Below are 14,733 nucleotides of genomic sequence, written 5' to 3'. Positions count from 1 at the left end.
CACTGTTCAACAAGATCAACTATCACCTCCTCCTTCACAGACTGCATGGATGTCACATGATAAATTAAAACATGAAAGATAATTTATCTTGGAGTTAACAAGCAAAGCTGAACATAAATTGGATTTAACAATGTACTTTTTAACACTCAATGATGGAATGTCAATTACTTATCCAAAAAAAATGGAAAGACCAACATATAGCTCCTTATTTTTTAGCCTATAAAATACTGAAAGGAAGAACAATATATCTATAATTTATTAACCACATGGATTTTTACAAGATTAAACAAGAACCAATATTTGTAATAAGCACACAAAAATATCTCAAAAATTAAAATGGAGAATTCACAATTCCATGTCCACAACAACTACCTCAAAATATTGGATTGCACAAAAAAAAATATTTGATTTCTTTTTCTTTCTACACTCAATGTTTCAATCTAAATTAGACATTCAACCTTATGTACTGCAGTAATATTTTTTCTTATTAAACCTAGATGCAGCAACATGCCCCCACCCTAAAAGGAGGGAGAAAACCATGCCAAATATTTTATAGTAATATTAAAGGACCATTATATTGTGAATCCACTATTTCACTTAGTAGTTATATTTATTTTTGTTGGAAAAAAATATTAAGTTACAGTAAAATATAATGTTGAAGATGTTGTGTTTTGAATGATTACACAAACGAGAAATTAGACTAAGAACTTGATTTTGATTGGTGACTTGATCTAAAAATTTAGATGTTACCCACTTAAAAGGTTTTGATTACTTTAAATCCATTTTGGTGTAGTTTAAGGTGATTTTGATTTACGGGAGCATAGTTGTGATATATTAAAAGGGTTATAAATAATAATTTTATATAATCTTAATCGGTTATCGATTTACCCAATAACCCAATAAAAAAAATAAAATTGAATCAATAACCTAATAATTTTTTTATAAAATCATTACAAAATCGTTAACCCAATAAGATAAATCAATAACATTTTTATCGGTTTGATTTTTATACACCCATAACTTAAATTACGATTTCTTATTTTATTAATTCTAATAAAAACGTATTTGTCCATGTAAGTCTCCTCAAAATCCTAATCAAAACACTAATCAGGCACTAATATGAAACATTAATCGAAAAAATTAATTTCATATTTTTACCACACAAAAAAATAAAAGAACTAAGTAAAGGGGAGTGAGGGACTGATGGAAATTCTTCAAATGAAATTTAGTAGTGGAGTTTAGTATGGATCCAAAAATGGAAACTAGTTACCTTAATTTTTTAATAACAACTTAAACTTGAAAAGAAAGATGTAACGCCTCGATTTTTCTAAATCAGAACGCTACACGGTGATCATGACCCTGAAGGACCACAAGCTAATCCATGATGATATCTGTACCTGTAAACTGCATAATATCTCATAAAATGCAGAAAACATGATCTGAAAGGCCATAAGGTTCAATACTGATACATATCTAAAAAATATGGTATAACAATACCAAAACAAAACATAAATACTAAAAATAATGAAGTCTGAATATCTAATCGAACATCTAGTCTGAAAGCCTCTACTGCCTGAGTAATCTAAATAAAGAGCTGATGGGACATGTCCCCAACTAACTCCGTCTAATAAACTGACAAATAGGATAATGAAGAAATAATCATGTCCTCAAAGGATGAGGACTCACTTCTAACTCTGACTGCTAAATGTGCAATGCTACTGTTCCTCTAGAACTCGTGCCTCTGAACCTATGGTGTAACATAAGAGAAAGCACCCTAGGGCAAATCGTTAGTATGACTGAATGTACTGAGTATATGAGTGAGGTAGGCTAAATGCAAAGGGTTTATATGCATGAACAATGTCGACTAATATGAACGTGAGAATACATACATGCATAAGTAACTATAACTGAACTCGTGGTGATACTGCCTACTGAGTCTTAATACTGACAACATAAGTTTACTGATACTGAGGTACTGAATAGATGAACAACTATTTCTGATAGTTCAACTTATGAAGAACTGGTCTGATTGACTATTTCTAAGAATCCTAAAACCGAATACTGATAACGTGAGTTATGATGACTGATATAACTGATATAACTGTGATAGTCGGCCTAACCGATGTAACTGATACTACGCGAATGTACCTGACAGTCTAAGTTCTGATGGAACTATTTGAGCTCTGCTCTGTATAGAGTAACTGAATTAGAGATCAGTCCTATCTAGCGGGTGATCTTTGAGTATATTGTTAATAAAGATGAATTGACTTATTCTGAGATCAGTCCTACCTAGTGGGTAGTCTCTAAATCTGATGATACTGATACTGATTAACCATATTTGAGATCAGTCCTATCTAGTGGATAATCCTAAAGTCTATTTATAATGATTTTGATTAACCATATCTAACAGTCCCGAATCTGTATTCTTGAGCTGAATTGACAGTATCTGACAGTCCTGATTCTATAACTGAAACTATGGGATGTAGTTATTTAACTGACATACCCCATGCAAAACTAACTGGGGTCCAACCTGTAACCCCAGTTGGAAGGGTGTCAATACCGTGCCACCAGTAAAGACAACTGTTGTGGAGTCAGTCCTAATCTAGCGGGTGACTCCTGCCATCAGTCCTATACATTTAAATATTCTAACGGGTGATCCCTGAGTATGTCAGTCCTATCTAATAGGTGACATCTCATACCTACGCTGGCTACGTAGTTCTGGAACTTAGGGATTGCTTCTAAGGATCTCAGTCCTATCTAGCAAGTGAGTCCCTATCCCTAGGCTCACTCGATGTTGAATCCTACTCCCATCTGAATGACATTGAATTGAGTTGATTAGCTGAACTGAACTGAACTAATTAGCTTAACTGAATTGATTAGCTTAACTGAACTGATACTAGTGGTATTGTTTAGCGAAGCTAAACTGAGTTTACTGAGTTCCTTTGACTGACGGAACGTACCAAGTTATGAGGACTGACTGAGAGTACTAAAATTACTGAGATTACTAGGAATACTGCTGAGATTACTAAACTACTAAGATTATTGTGATTTCTAAGTTTTCCTGAGTGACATGACTGACTGAATTTTATAGATCATGGCTTGACTGAGATTATCATGATAACATAACATGGCTCTAGGCACACAGCTATATTTTTGGGTACAAGTACCCCCAGGACTCGACGGAAGGAAACTGACACACATGACACTTCTTGATCATAGGAATAACATCCATAATTAATAACACCATAAGTAGGGGATTTCATACTACACATGTTTCTCAACACCATATACATGAAAGGGAATGTGTATAACATGTAAATACTTGCATAACTTCAATTTCATGAGCATTCCATATCACAACAACAATACACAACAATTAGTATGGAATTCATGTTGAGTCATAAGGAATAGAGCATGGTCTTGTCATTTAAGTTCTATTTAGCTATAATACATGATTTCTAGTCTCTTAGGTATTTTATCAAACACCTTGCATGCATACCTTGCAGCATAGGCATATTCATCACCTTAATGATTTAAGCCACCCAAAATTCATATATTTCAATTTGCATGTCATCCTAGTTTCAAAAAATCACATAAAGATTCTAAGTTGAGAGTTGTATAACAATCAATCACACAAACATAATCAACCCACAACATAACTTCATGATTTATAGTTTAAAAGAGGGTTCTTAAACTCTATAGATGAAAGGAATCTGTGGATGAACACTATGCATACCTTAAAGCTTGATCTTGAAAGAGATCTAATGTTTCTTGAAGGTTCTTGAAGAAATTCTTAGGCTTGCTCTTGATTTTTCTTGACTACGGTTTAATCCCTTTGGGAGAGAATGCTCTTGTTCTTGAGGAGAATAAGAAAATAATGGGATAGTAGCCTTCTCAAAACTTTAATACCGTTTTTAGAGTAATGTAAAAAGACCAAAATACCCCCATAAAATTACCTCCCAATTTTTGAAATTATCAGCTAAGGACATGGGCTGATATGCCGTCAGATCTGTGATAGCCCGTCAGCCCAGGTCGTCACCTGGGAGCTGGAATTTTTGACATTCTGCCTACGTCTGATGACATTGCTGATAAGTTATCAGAAATGTCATCATAAATATGATAGGTTATCAAAAATATCGTCAGAATTGTGATAAGTCATTAGAAATGTTGTCACTCAGTTTCCAGGCTGACATGCTGGAGTAAAATGGGCATAGATTTTTGTTCCGATATCAGATTTAGGCGAAATTGGTATCGTTAGAAATATAATTTAATTATCTATCTATTGGTGGGTAATGAGCTCAAAAATTTATAGTATAACAAGAGACATACTCATTTGAAGTTGACTATGGCAATATCCTTCCCAATAATTCAATCGGTAAGGAATGTTTTGATTCATCTGATAGCTGGGAGTTATTTGAAGACTTAATATACATCTAAATTACTCATAAACTATAAAAGAACCATGATGTACTATGCATGAACTTGAAACATGGCGCTAATATTGGTTTGGATTTTTTGGGGTATTACAATATCTCCCCCTTGGGAACATTCGTCCTCGAATGAGAATAATTAAGATGGAAGAAAATATCAAATAAAGTACGTACAAGACATACACTACTAAAACATGGTTTTGGGACTGACATGACTGATAAACTGAATACATCATACTGAACATGCATATCATATCTGATGCATGAGTAACTGATTCATGAATGCATGATTGAGTGTTCTGATAAACTAAATTTCACATAATAAGAATGCATATATAATGCCTAATTTTATGACTGACATGATACGTGAATGCATGACTAAAAGTACTGGTAAGCTGATCACGTATATCTGATGCGTGAATACATAACTGAACTGACTCATGAACATGCGACTGAACATGTAATGGTAAAGATACCAAGTTTGAACTGAAAACTGAGCATGGAACCAAATACCAAGTTTGTTGCTGAAATCTAAACATGAGAATGAGTAACTTCAAGGAAGACTGTTATCTTGAACTAAAAATATCGATGAGTCTAAGACTAATTACTCAATATGCATGAGTGGAAATACGAGAACATAACTGAGTCTGGAATGTGATAAATGAACTGAACTAAGTTTGTAATACATGGAGTGCAACTAAGGTTGGAGCTTAAGGGTCAACTTATGAGTATCCCCTACTCTATAGTGGATTCATTACATAAAGAGAGAATGGAATGCTTATATTATGAAAGTTTAGGGAATCATAGCATATCTCCCACTTGGGACACTAGGTCGGTTGAGCTACTGAGGAAAGCTGAGGCAATGCGCAAGGCACCTAAAAGCTGAATTGCGAGTGTTTATATGAAATCTAAAACTGAGGCATGACACATGAACTGAGCTGATTACTGAACTGAAGCATACATTATAACTAAGACTATAACTGAGATGGCAACTGAGTTATGATAATCGCATAATGAAGGCTATCATAAGTCAAGGATCTGAATGTACACTCACACTCTAATTTTTTTTCCTAATTTCTAAGTACAACCTCTTGCTAGTCATTTATTTGCATAGTAGCATGACATTCAAGCCTATCTCCATAACTACATGCTCATGTAAATTAGGCATGCAACAATCTTCTCTTAACATGTATCATTTACTACTTATCTTAGCAACTGCTCATCACTACACTATTCTCATAAATAGAGCTCACTGAAGGGGTTGAATAAAGAAGACCTAAAACATGAATGGACACTAGCTAAACTTGACACATGACTGAGGCCTGAGAAATAGGATATCAATAATATGGAGGTACCCAAAAGGTCTGAACTGAGGATATACATGACATATCCTGGATTAACTAATCAATAGAAGTGTAACATAAGTTATGAGCTGCATAACCTGAGCTGGGAGCTTTCTGCATTCGTGGGACATGATTTGTATTACTGAGGGGAATAGAACCAAACCCCTTATGCTAGGAAATAGAATCGTACATGGTTCTATGGAAAGCGTGAATATAAGTTGTGTTCATGGAACTGAGACATAAAGTATGCATAGGCATCATTCTGACTGGAGTGCAAAACTTTACACTAAGATAAGGATGGGTCGGGAATTGTCTTCCTTAACTGCTTTTCTGTACATACTAGCACTACTACTGAAATCTGAGAGCCTGACTTGGGTACTTGATCTCCCATCTCCTCCTTGGATTCAAGCCATCATCATAAGTCTGTGAACACTAAACTAATCTTTGAACTGAACTGCAATCATCATCACATACTTACACTCTGATTGACACATGCTCGCCTTACTAAACATATCATCTACCTCTATTTCTTCATATACTACTAATATCACATTCACACCTTCATGCTTAATTTTAAGTCAATAAACTTAAATTTCTAACTCACACTGTTCAAGCCTACTAATTTGTTCTGGCATAACTATCCCCAGGAATACATAATCTGATCAATCCAGATAACATTATCCCAACTCCATTACTACTAAACACCTGGGTTCATGCTTCTAACTCTAGTCATTTACTATCATAGGATTCTGAGAAGGGATCTGGTGGAATATCTAAATCTGGGTTCGAGAATGAGTTCTCATGATCAAAAATGAGATCCGTACAACTTTGGAACATAACAAAACTGAGAAATACTATCTGAGCATGTGGAAAATCCCATAACTGTCTATAGAGACTGTCTTAGAAAGCCCTATTTGTAGGACTTGAGCTTCACTACTTTTGTTACCTTGAAAGTAAGGTGGAGTTGGCATGAGTGGAGCATGATGAGAATCTACATGAGTTTCTTAGGAAACCTTTATAAAGCATGATCTGAAACATAAAAGAAGGGAAACTGTTCCTAAAATATCTCATAGCCTCCTGCACATAAGTGTGGTGCACAACACACCCATGTACAAGACTCTACTAGATGCGGCTTTCAGACTTCCTAGGACTATATTGAACCTTAGGCTCTGATACCAAGTTTGTAACGCCTCAATTTTTTAGAACTTGAATGTTACACGGTGCTCATGACCTGAAGGACCACAAGCTAACCCATGACTAATATCTGTACCTATAAACTGTATAATATATCATAAAATACAAAAAAAAACATGATCTAAAAGGCCATAAGGTTCAATACTAATACATATCTAAAAAATATGGTATAACAATACCAAAACGAAACATAAATACTAAAAATAATAAAGTCTGAATATCTAATCTAACATTTAGTTTGAAAGCCTCTACTGTCTGAGTAATCTGTACAAAGAGCTGATGGGACATATCCCCAACTAACTCCATCTAATAAACTGACAAATGGGATAATAAAGAAATAATCATGTTCTCGAAGGATGAGGACTCACTTCTAAGTCTGGCTGTTGAAATCTACAATGCTACTGCTACTCTGAAACTCATGCCTCTGAACCTATGGTGTAACATAAAAGAAAACACCATAGCGCAAATGTGTCAATACGACCAAATGTACTAAGTATACGAGTGAGGTAGGCTAAATACAAAAGGTTTATGTGCATGAATAATGCCAACTGATATGAACGTGAGAATACAAACATACATAAGTAACTATAACTGAACTCGTGGTGATACTGACTACTGAGTCTTAATACTGACAATATAAGTTTACTGATACTGAGGTACTGAATAGATGAACAATTATTTTTGACAGTTTGAATTATGAAGAACTGGTCTGATTGACTGTGTCTAACAATCCTGAAACTGAATACTGATAATGTGAGTTATGATGACTGATATAACTAATTTAACTGTGATGATCAGCCTAATTGATGTAACTGATACAAAGCGACTGTATCTAACAGTCTAAGTTCTGATGGAACTATCTGAGTTCTGCTCTGTATGGAATAAGTGAATCATAGATTAGTCCTATCTAGCGGGTGATCTTTGAGTATATTATTAATAAAGATGAATTGACTTATTCTGAGATCAGTCCTACCTAGCGGGTGATCTCTAAATCTGATGATACTGATACTGATTGACCATAGTTGAGATCACTCATATCTAATGGATGATCCTGAAGTCTATTTATAATGATAAGGATTGACCGTATCTAACAGTCCCCAATTTGTATTACTAAGCTGAATTGATTGTATCTAACAGTCCTGATTCTGTAACTGAAACTATGGGATACAGTTATTTAACCGACATGCCCCATGCTAAACTAACTGGGGTCCAACCTGTAACCCTAGTTGGAAGGGTGCCAGTACTGCGCCACTAGTAAAGACAATTGTTGTGGAGTCAGTCCTAATCTAGAGGGTGACTCTTGCGATCAGTCCTATATATTTAAATGTGCAAACGGGTGATCCCTGAGTATATCAGTCCTATCTAATGGGTGACATCTCGTACCTACACTGGCTACATAGTTTTGGAACTTAGGGATTGCTTCTAAGGATCTCAGTCCTATCAAGCGGGTGAGTCCCCATCCCTAGGCTCACTCAGTACTGATCCTACTCCTATCTGAATGACACTGAACTGAATTGATTAGCTGAACTGAACTGAACTAATTAGGTTAACTGAATTGATTAGCTTAACTGAACTGATACTAGTGGTATTGTTTAGCGAAGTTAAACTGAGTTTACTGAGTTCCTTTGACTGACGGAACGTACCGAGTTCTGAGGACAGACTGAGAGTACTGAAATTACTGAGATTACTAGGAATACTGCTGAGATTACTAAACTACTAAGATTACTGAGATTTCTGAGTTTCTTGAGTCACACGACTGACTGAATTTTATAGATCGTGGATTGACTGAGAGTATCGTGATAACATGACATGGCTCTAGGCACATAGGTATATTTTTGGGTACAAGTACCCCCAGGATTCGATGGAAGGAAACTGACACACATGACACTTCTTGATCATAGGAATAACATCCATAATTAATAATACCATAAGTAGGGGATTTCATACTACACATGTTTCTCAATACTATATTCATGAAAGGGAATGTGTATAACATGTAAATACTTGCATAACTTCAATTTCATGAGCATTCCATATCACAACAACAATACACAACAATTAGCATGGAATTCATGTTGAGCCATAAGGAATAGAGCATGGTCTTGTCATTTAAGTTCTATTTAGCTATAATACATGATTTCTAGTCTCTTAGGTATTTTATCAAACACCTTGCATGCACACCTTGTGGTATAGGAATATTCATCACCTTAATGATTTAAACCACCCAAAATTCATATATTTCAATTTGCATGTCATCCTAGTTTTATAAAATCACATAAAGATTCTAATTTAGGAGTTGTATAACAATCAATCACACAAACATAATCAACCCACAACATAACTTCATGATTCATAGTTTAAAAGAGGGTTCTTGAACTCCACAGATGAAAGGAATCCGTGGATGAACACTACGCATACCTTAAAGCTTGATATTGAAAGAGATCTAATGTTTCTTGAAGGTTCTTGAAGAAATCCTTAGGCTTGCTCTTGATTTTTCTTAACTAGGGTTCAACCCTTTTGGGAGAGAATATTCTTGTTCTTGAGGAGAATGAGAAAATAATGGGATAATATCCTTCTCAGGGCTTTAATACCATGCTTAGAGTGAGAGAAAAATACCAAAATACCCTCACAAAATTACCTCCCAATTGCTGAAATTATCAGCTGACGACATGGGATGATAAGCCATTAGATCTGTGATAGCCCGTCAACCCAGGTCGTCACCTGGGAGCTGGAATTTATGATATTCTACCTAAGTCTGACGACATTGCTGATAAGTCATTAGAAATGTCGTCAGAAATGTGATAGGTTATCAGAAATGTCGTTAGAATTGTGATAAGTCGTCAGAAATGTCGTCACTCAGTTTCCAGGCTGATATGCTGGAGTAAAATGGGCATAACTTTTTGCTCCGATATTGGATTTAGGCGAAATTGGTATTGTTGGAAAGATAATTCAATTATATATCTGTTGGTAGGTCATGAGCTCAAAAATTCATAGTATAAATAGAGATATGCTCATTTGAAGTTGACTATAGCAATATTCTTCCCAAGAATTCAATTGGTAAGGAATATTTAGATTCGTCTGATAGCTGGGATTTATTTGAAGAATTAATATACATCTAACTTGCTCATAAAACTATAAAAGAATCATGATGTACTATGCATGAGTTTGAAACACGGCTATAGTATTGGTTTGGATTTTTTGGGGTATTACAAAAGAGAACCAAGTCTTATTAAAAAACAAAAAAATAAAAAAATGAAAAAAAGGGCAGGGGCAGGGCAGGGGCGGTTGGGTGGGTTAGGGGTGGGGTGAGAGGGTTTTACAAGGGATGGGTGGGTTACATTTAAAATTGGGGTGGGGTGAGTTAAATTTAAAAGTGGGTAAAGTAAAGGTGATGTGATGTAGTTCGGTGTAAGTTGTAATAATTTATTATAACTTACAGACAGTTAACTTACAAAAACTGTCTGTAGTTTGTAATAAATTATTATGTTTTAAAAACAATATTTGTAAAACGTAATAGATTATTACAAACTACATGATTTGACATAAAGAAGATGTGATAGCACACTGTTTTTTATTTTTTGTTTTTTGTGCAAAACATAATAAATTATTACATTTTACAAATCGTGTTGACCATTAAGAAAAAAGTGAAAAATATAATAAATTATTATATTTAGCCTATTTTGATAACTTTTTAAATATGTGGCCTATCTTAGTCACTTTTTTTATTTTGTGGCTTATTTTGGTTCCGAGTTTTGCTGAAAGGGGAGTAATATTTGTTATTTGATATCAGTTCCTTGTGGAGTGGAAACCAAAGAAATTGTTAAATTAAAAAAAAAAAATCAAGTCAGTGTCCAAAGTGGGATTGATTGAACCTGGGAAAGAAAAGTTAGGCTACTCTATTTAATTAATAATATAATTGATAGTGATTTCTTTTGAGGAATTTGTTATGATTTAGTTACTGTTTCATGTTTCCCTTCGCTGTCAGTTTGCTTTTTTTAATATATATGGGATAAAAGGTTTTCTATAGGGTAAAAGTAGTGTTGCAGTCACTGATTTACATTGCATGTTAGGGTAAAAATATATATATTTGAACAAATTTTGACCATTCAGAAGTCCTGCGCAAGGGCAAGTTTGTTAATTGACGCTTGTCTTCGGGGTTCAGATAAGTTGAGACTTTTCTTAGACTCTTTTTCAAAGTGCTTATTTGAATATTTGTTAGTTATGTGTAATGGGAGTAATGAAAATTGGGGATCCCGTTGAGGTGATTATGACGAGCATATATACGGGTACCGGTGTTGTCTGAGGGGATAAAATAAGTTAATTGTATGTTTGAACTATTTTTCCCTATTTGCTAGCTCGATGGACTGATTGGTTATGGTAGATAATTATTGAACAAGCTAGATAATGAGAATACTCTTACTTGATAAGTTGAGTTGACTTTAAAACTGATGTCTGATCTGACTTGAGACACGAAGTGCTTTGGTTGATTTTATTTTTGACTTAAGATCGGAGTTGCACGCCTGCACATCATACATTGCATTTCATATGGGATCGGAGTGCACACCTGCACAATATTATATATATTTATTGAGATCGGGGTGCAGGCCTGCACAATATATTTATTGGGATCGAAGTGCACGCCTGCAAGTATATTTATTAGAATCGAAATGCACGCCTTCACAATATATTGATTGGGATCGAAGTGCACGTATGCACAGTACATGGACCTTGTGAATCCCCCATGGGTCCTGACCTCAAAGCCATTGCTCGGTAGGTGTGTACAGAGCATATGCAGTACATTGCATTGCATTGCATTGATTCATTTGGTTTAAATTGGTTAAAGTTAATTGTTGACCTTGTACTTAATTGTATATGTGTTATTTATTTTACCGAATTGAGAAATTCTACTATTATGTTATGATATCCTTATGACTGTTAATCTTGACTATTCAGTTAGATGGTTTTCCTGAGTGAAGGTTGTATGTTTTTTTTTATGATGATTTACATAGTGTCACTTGTCACCACTTCGAATTAGGGTCAGTCGACGATGTTTGCTCAGTATACGTAGTTTCATACTCACTCTTGCTTTTTCTACATCCTACGTGCAAGTACAGATCCAACGACCTCCGAATATTGATCCCTGTGGTTCCTTCTTTGCTAGCATCATTGGAGATTCGAGGTAGCTGCTACTGGCTTTAGAAACTACTGAAATCTCCTTCAACCTTGTCCTTATGCATTTTCTGCATTTTGAAAGACTCAAACTTTCTTTTGGTTCTGTATTTAATTGATTGTATTAGTGATTTCCAAACCTGGGATTATAGATTATTTGATTTTACTAGCCTGTTAATCTATTAACGAAACTATTCGGGATTGGTTATGTTCTTATTCCTTCCGCTTCTATGAGTTTGAGATGTTATTCTTAGAATTGAATATTTAGTTTACCTATCATGGAGGATGGAATAGGTGTCATCACAGTCCCGAATTTGGGTTGTGACAAGCTGTGAATAGTAATATTATAAAGCATATTTATATATGATAAAATACAAGTTAGGTCCACAATATAATTTTTCTAAATTTCAATGTACTCTCATTTTAAGGCACTATTTAAATTTTGTTCAATTTTTTTAAAAAAATAAATTGAAAATATAGATCCATATTACCGTTTCTATCCCATGCTCCTCTTCAAGATTAAACTACAGCAACAAAATCCAGTGATGCGCTAGCATCTTACAGATGTGTTAAGTGGGATTTTGAAGTAATATATTACAACTGTTTATGGGAAAAAAATCCAATGAAGCTATCAAAACAGAGATATGTGGGTCAATTAATTGTGCAAATATATGAATCGCTCAACAACACTAAACATGTATTTCAGTGATATAATGACTTACAAAAAAGATATGAAGTAAGTCTATATGCATCAAAATAGTTTCAAAAATTGTAAGTAATTTAACAGGTCAGATAGCATAAAGTATCTCGGAAATTGATCTTTCGATACCTTTTCACAATTTGAATTTTGAATAGAAGAAGTGTGGCGGGCATGAGCTTCACCTCCAAAATACAACAACTACTTGCTCTTCTCAACTCTTGTTCTTCCCTCAAACACCTCTTCCAAATTCATGCTCAAATCATAATCTCTGGATTATCTCAACACAACTGTATCGTCCTCAAAATAATCAACTTTTTCGCTTCTCATACCCCAATAAACTCATCTTCTTACGCTGGTTTCGTCATCAAGCAATCCCATAATTCGTCTAATTCATGGTGGAACATCCTCATTAGACGTTATGCCACATGCCACAAGTCTTCATATACAGAAGCCATTCGGTTTTTTGTAGAAATGCGGCGTGTTGGAGCTGTTTCTGATGAATTCACATACCCTTTTCTCTTCAAGGCGTGCTCGTCCTTTTTGGGTCTGGAAGAAGGGAAACAGGTTCATTGTGATGTGATCAAGATTGGTGTTTGTAACAATGTGTATGTTCAGAATACTTTGATTCATTTCTATGGTTCTTGTAAGAAGATTGTGGATGCATATAAAATGTTTGATGAAATGTCGCCTAGAACTGTTGTTTCTTGGAATTCAATAATTTCGGCTTGTGTTGAAAGCTGTTGGTATTATGATGGGGTTGAGATTTTTCGAGTAATGAGGAAATGTGGGGTTCAACCGGATGAGACGACGATGGTGGTTTTGCTTTCTGCTTGTGCTGAGTTGGGTAACTTGAGTTTAGGGAAATGGATTCATGGTCAAGTGATTGAGCAAGGGATGTTTGTGAATTGTCAATTGGCAACTTCTCTTGTCAACATGTATGCCAAATGTGGAGCAGTGGATTATGCTCGTTTGATGTTCGACAGGATTGGAGAAAGAAATGTGTGGACTTGGAGCGCGATGATTCTTGGATTGGCTCAGCATGGATTTGCTGCACAAGCGTTGGAACTCTTTTGGAAAATGAAGGATTGTTCTGTGAAGCCTAATTATGTGTCCTTTCTTGGTGTGCTTTGCGCTTGTAGCCATGTCGGGATGGTCGAAGAGGGGCATCGTTTATTTCAAGAGATGGAAAGTGTTTATAGGATCAAGCCTATGGTGGCACATTATGGTGCCATGGTAGATATCTTGAGTCGTGCTGGTCGTCTAGAAGAAGCGTACAAGTTCATAGTTCACATGCCCATTGAGGCTGATGCAGTCATATGGAGGACATTGCTCAGTGCATGCCACATTCATGATATTAGTGACTACACTCGAGTGGGAGAGGAGGTCAGAAGCAGGTTGCTTAGAATGGAGCCCAAAAGGAGTGGGAATTTGGTCATGGTAGCAAATAAGTATGCTGGAAATGGATTATGGGAAAAAGCAGCAAAATTGAAAAGAGATATGAAAGAGAGACGACTTAAGAAAATCGCTGGAGAAAGCTGTGTATCAGTGTTTCAAAATCCATAGAGATTGTTATCGAGTTGGTAAGTAGAAGGAAGTTTTCTTGTTCCTAAACAGTGCCATTTTCCTCTGGCTCAGTTGCAGCAACAATACACAAGAAAACACCCCGACACCCTATAAAGTTGTTCAATGCTGTCAAATTGAAATTGGATAAAAGGTGGTGTTGAACTTTGGATAAACCAGTTCCACCTTGTTTTCAGAATTGGTTTTGGTATCTACCTGCAAAAGATACGATCACTTACCAAAACCCCTAAACATAGATGAATTTTTCCCTGCCAATTGAGAGATACTAGAACCCCAAGTATTGTTGGCATTACAAATCAGTTGAAACAAAAAAAAA

At 35.3% G+C, this 14,733-nt stretch overlaps 1 protein-coding gene across 1 annotated transcript; it reads left to right on the top strand.

The window, feature by feature from the left end:
- Window positions 1–11,834: 11,834 nt before the first annotated feature.
- On the top strand, window positions 11,835–14,595 carry LOC107867753 (pentatricopeptide repeat-containing protein At2g36730). Its single transcript, XM_016714144.2, has one exon. It carries the CDS (start codon window positions 13,008–13,010, stop codon window positions 14,397–14,399), a length of 1,392 nt encoding a protein of 463 aa, XP_016569630.1. The 5' UTR covers window positions 11,835–13,007; the 3' UTR covers window positions 14,400–14,595.
- The last annotated feature ends 138 nt before the right edge of the window (window positions 14,596–14,733 follow it).

The sequence above is a fragment of the Capsicum annuum genome, chromosome 4 (genome assembly GCF_002878395.1).
Source record: "Capsicum annuum cultivar UCD-10X-F1 chromosome 4, UCD10Xv1.1, whole genome shotgun sequence".
In the NCBI taxonomy this organism is placed as follows: Eukaryota; Viridiplantae; Streptophyta; class Magnoliopsida; order Solanales; family Solanaceae; genus Capsicum; species Capsicum annuum.
Note: the sequence above shows the minus strand (reverse complement) of the source record. Positions and strands in the feature narration are given on the sequence as shown.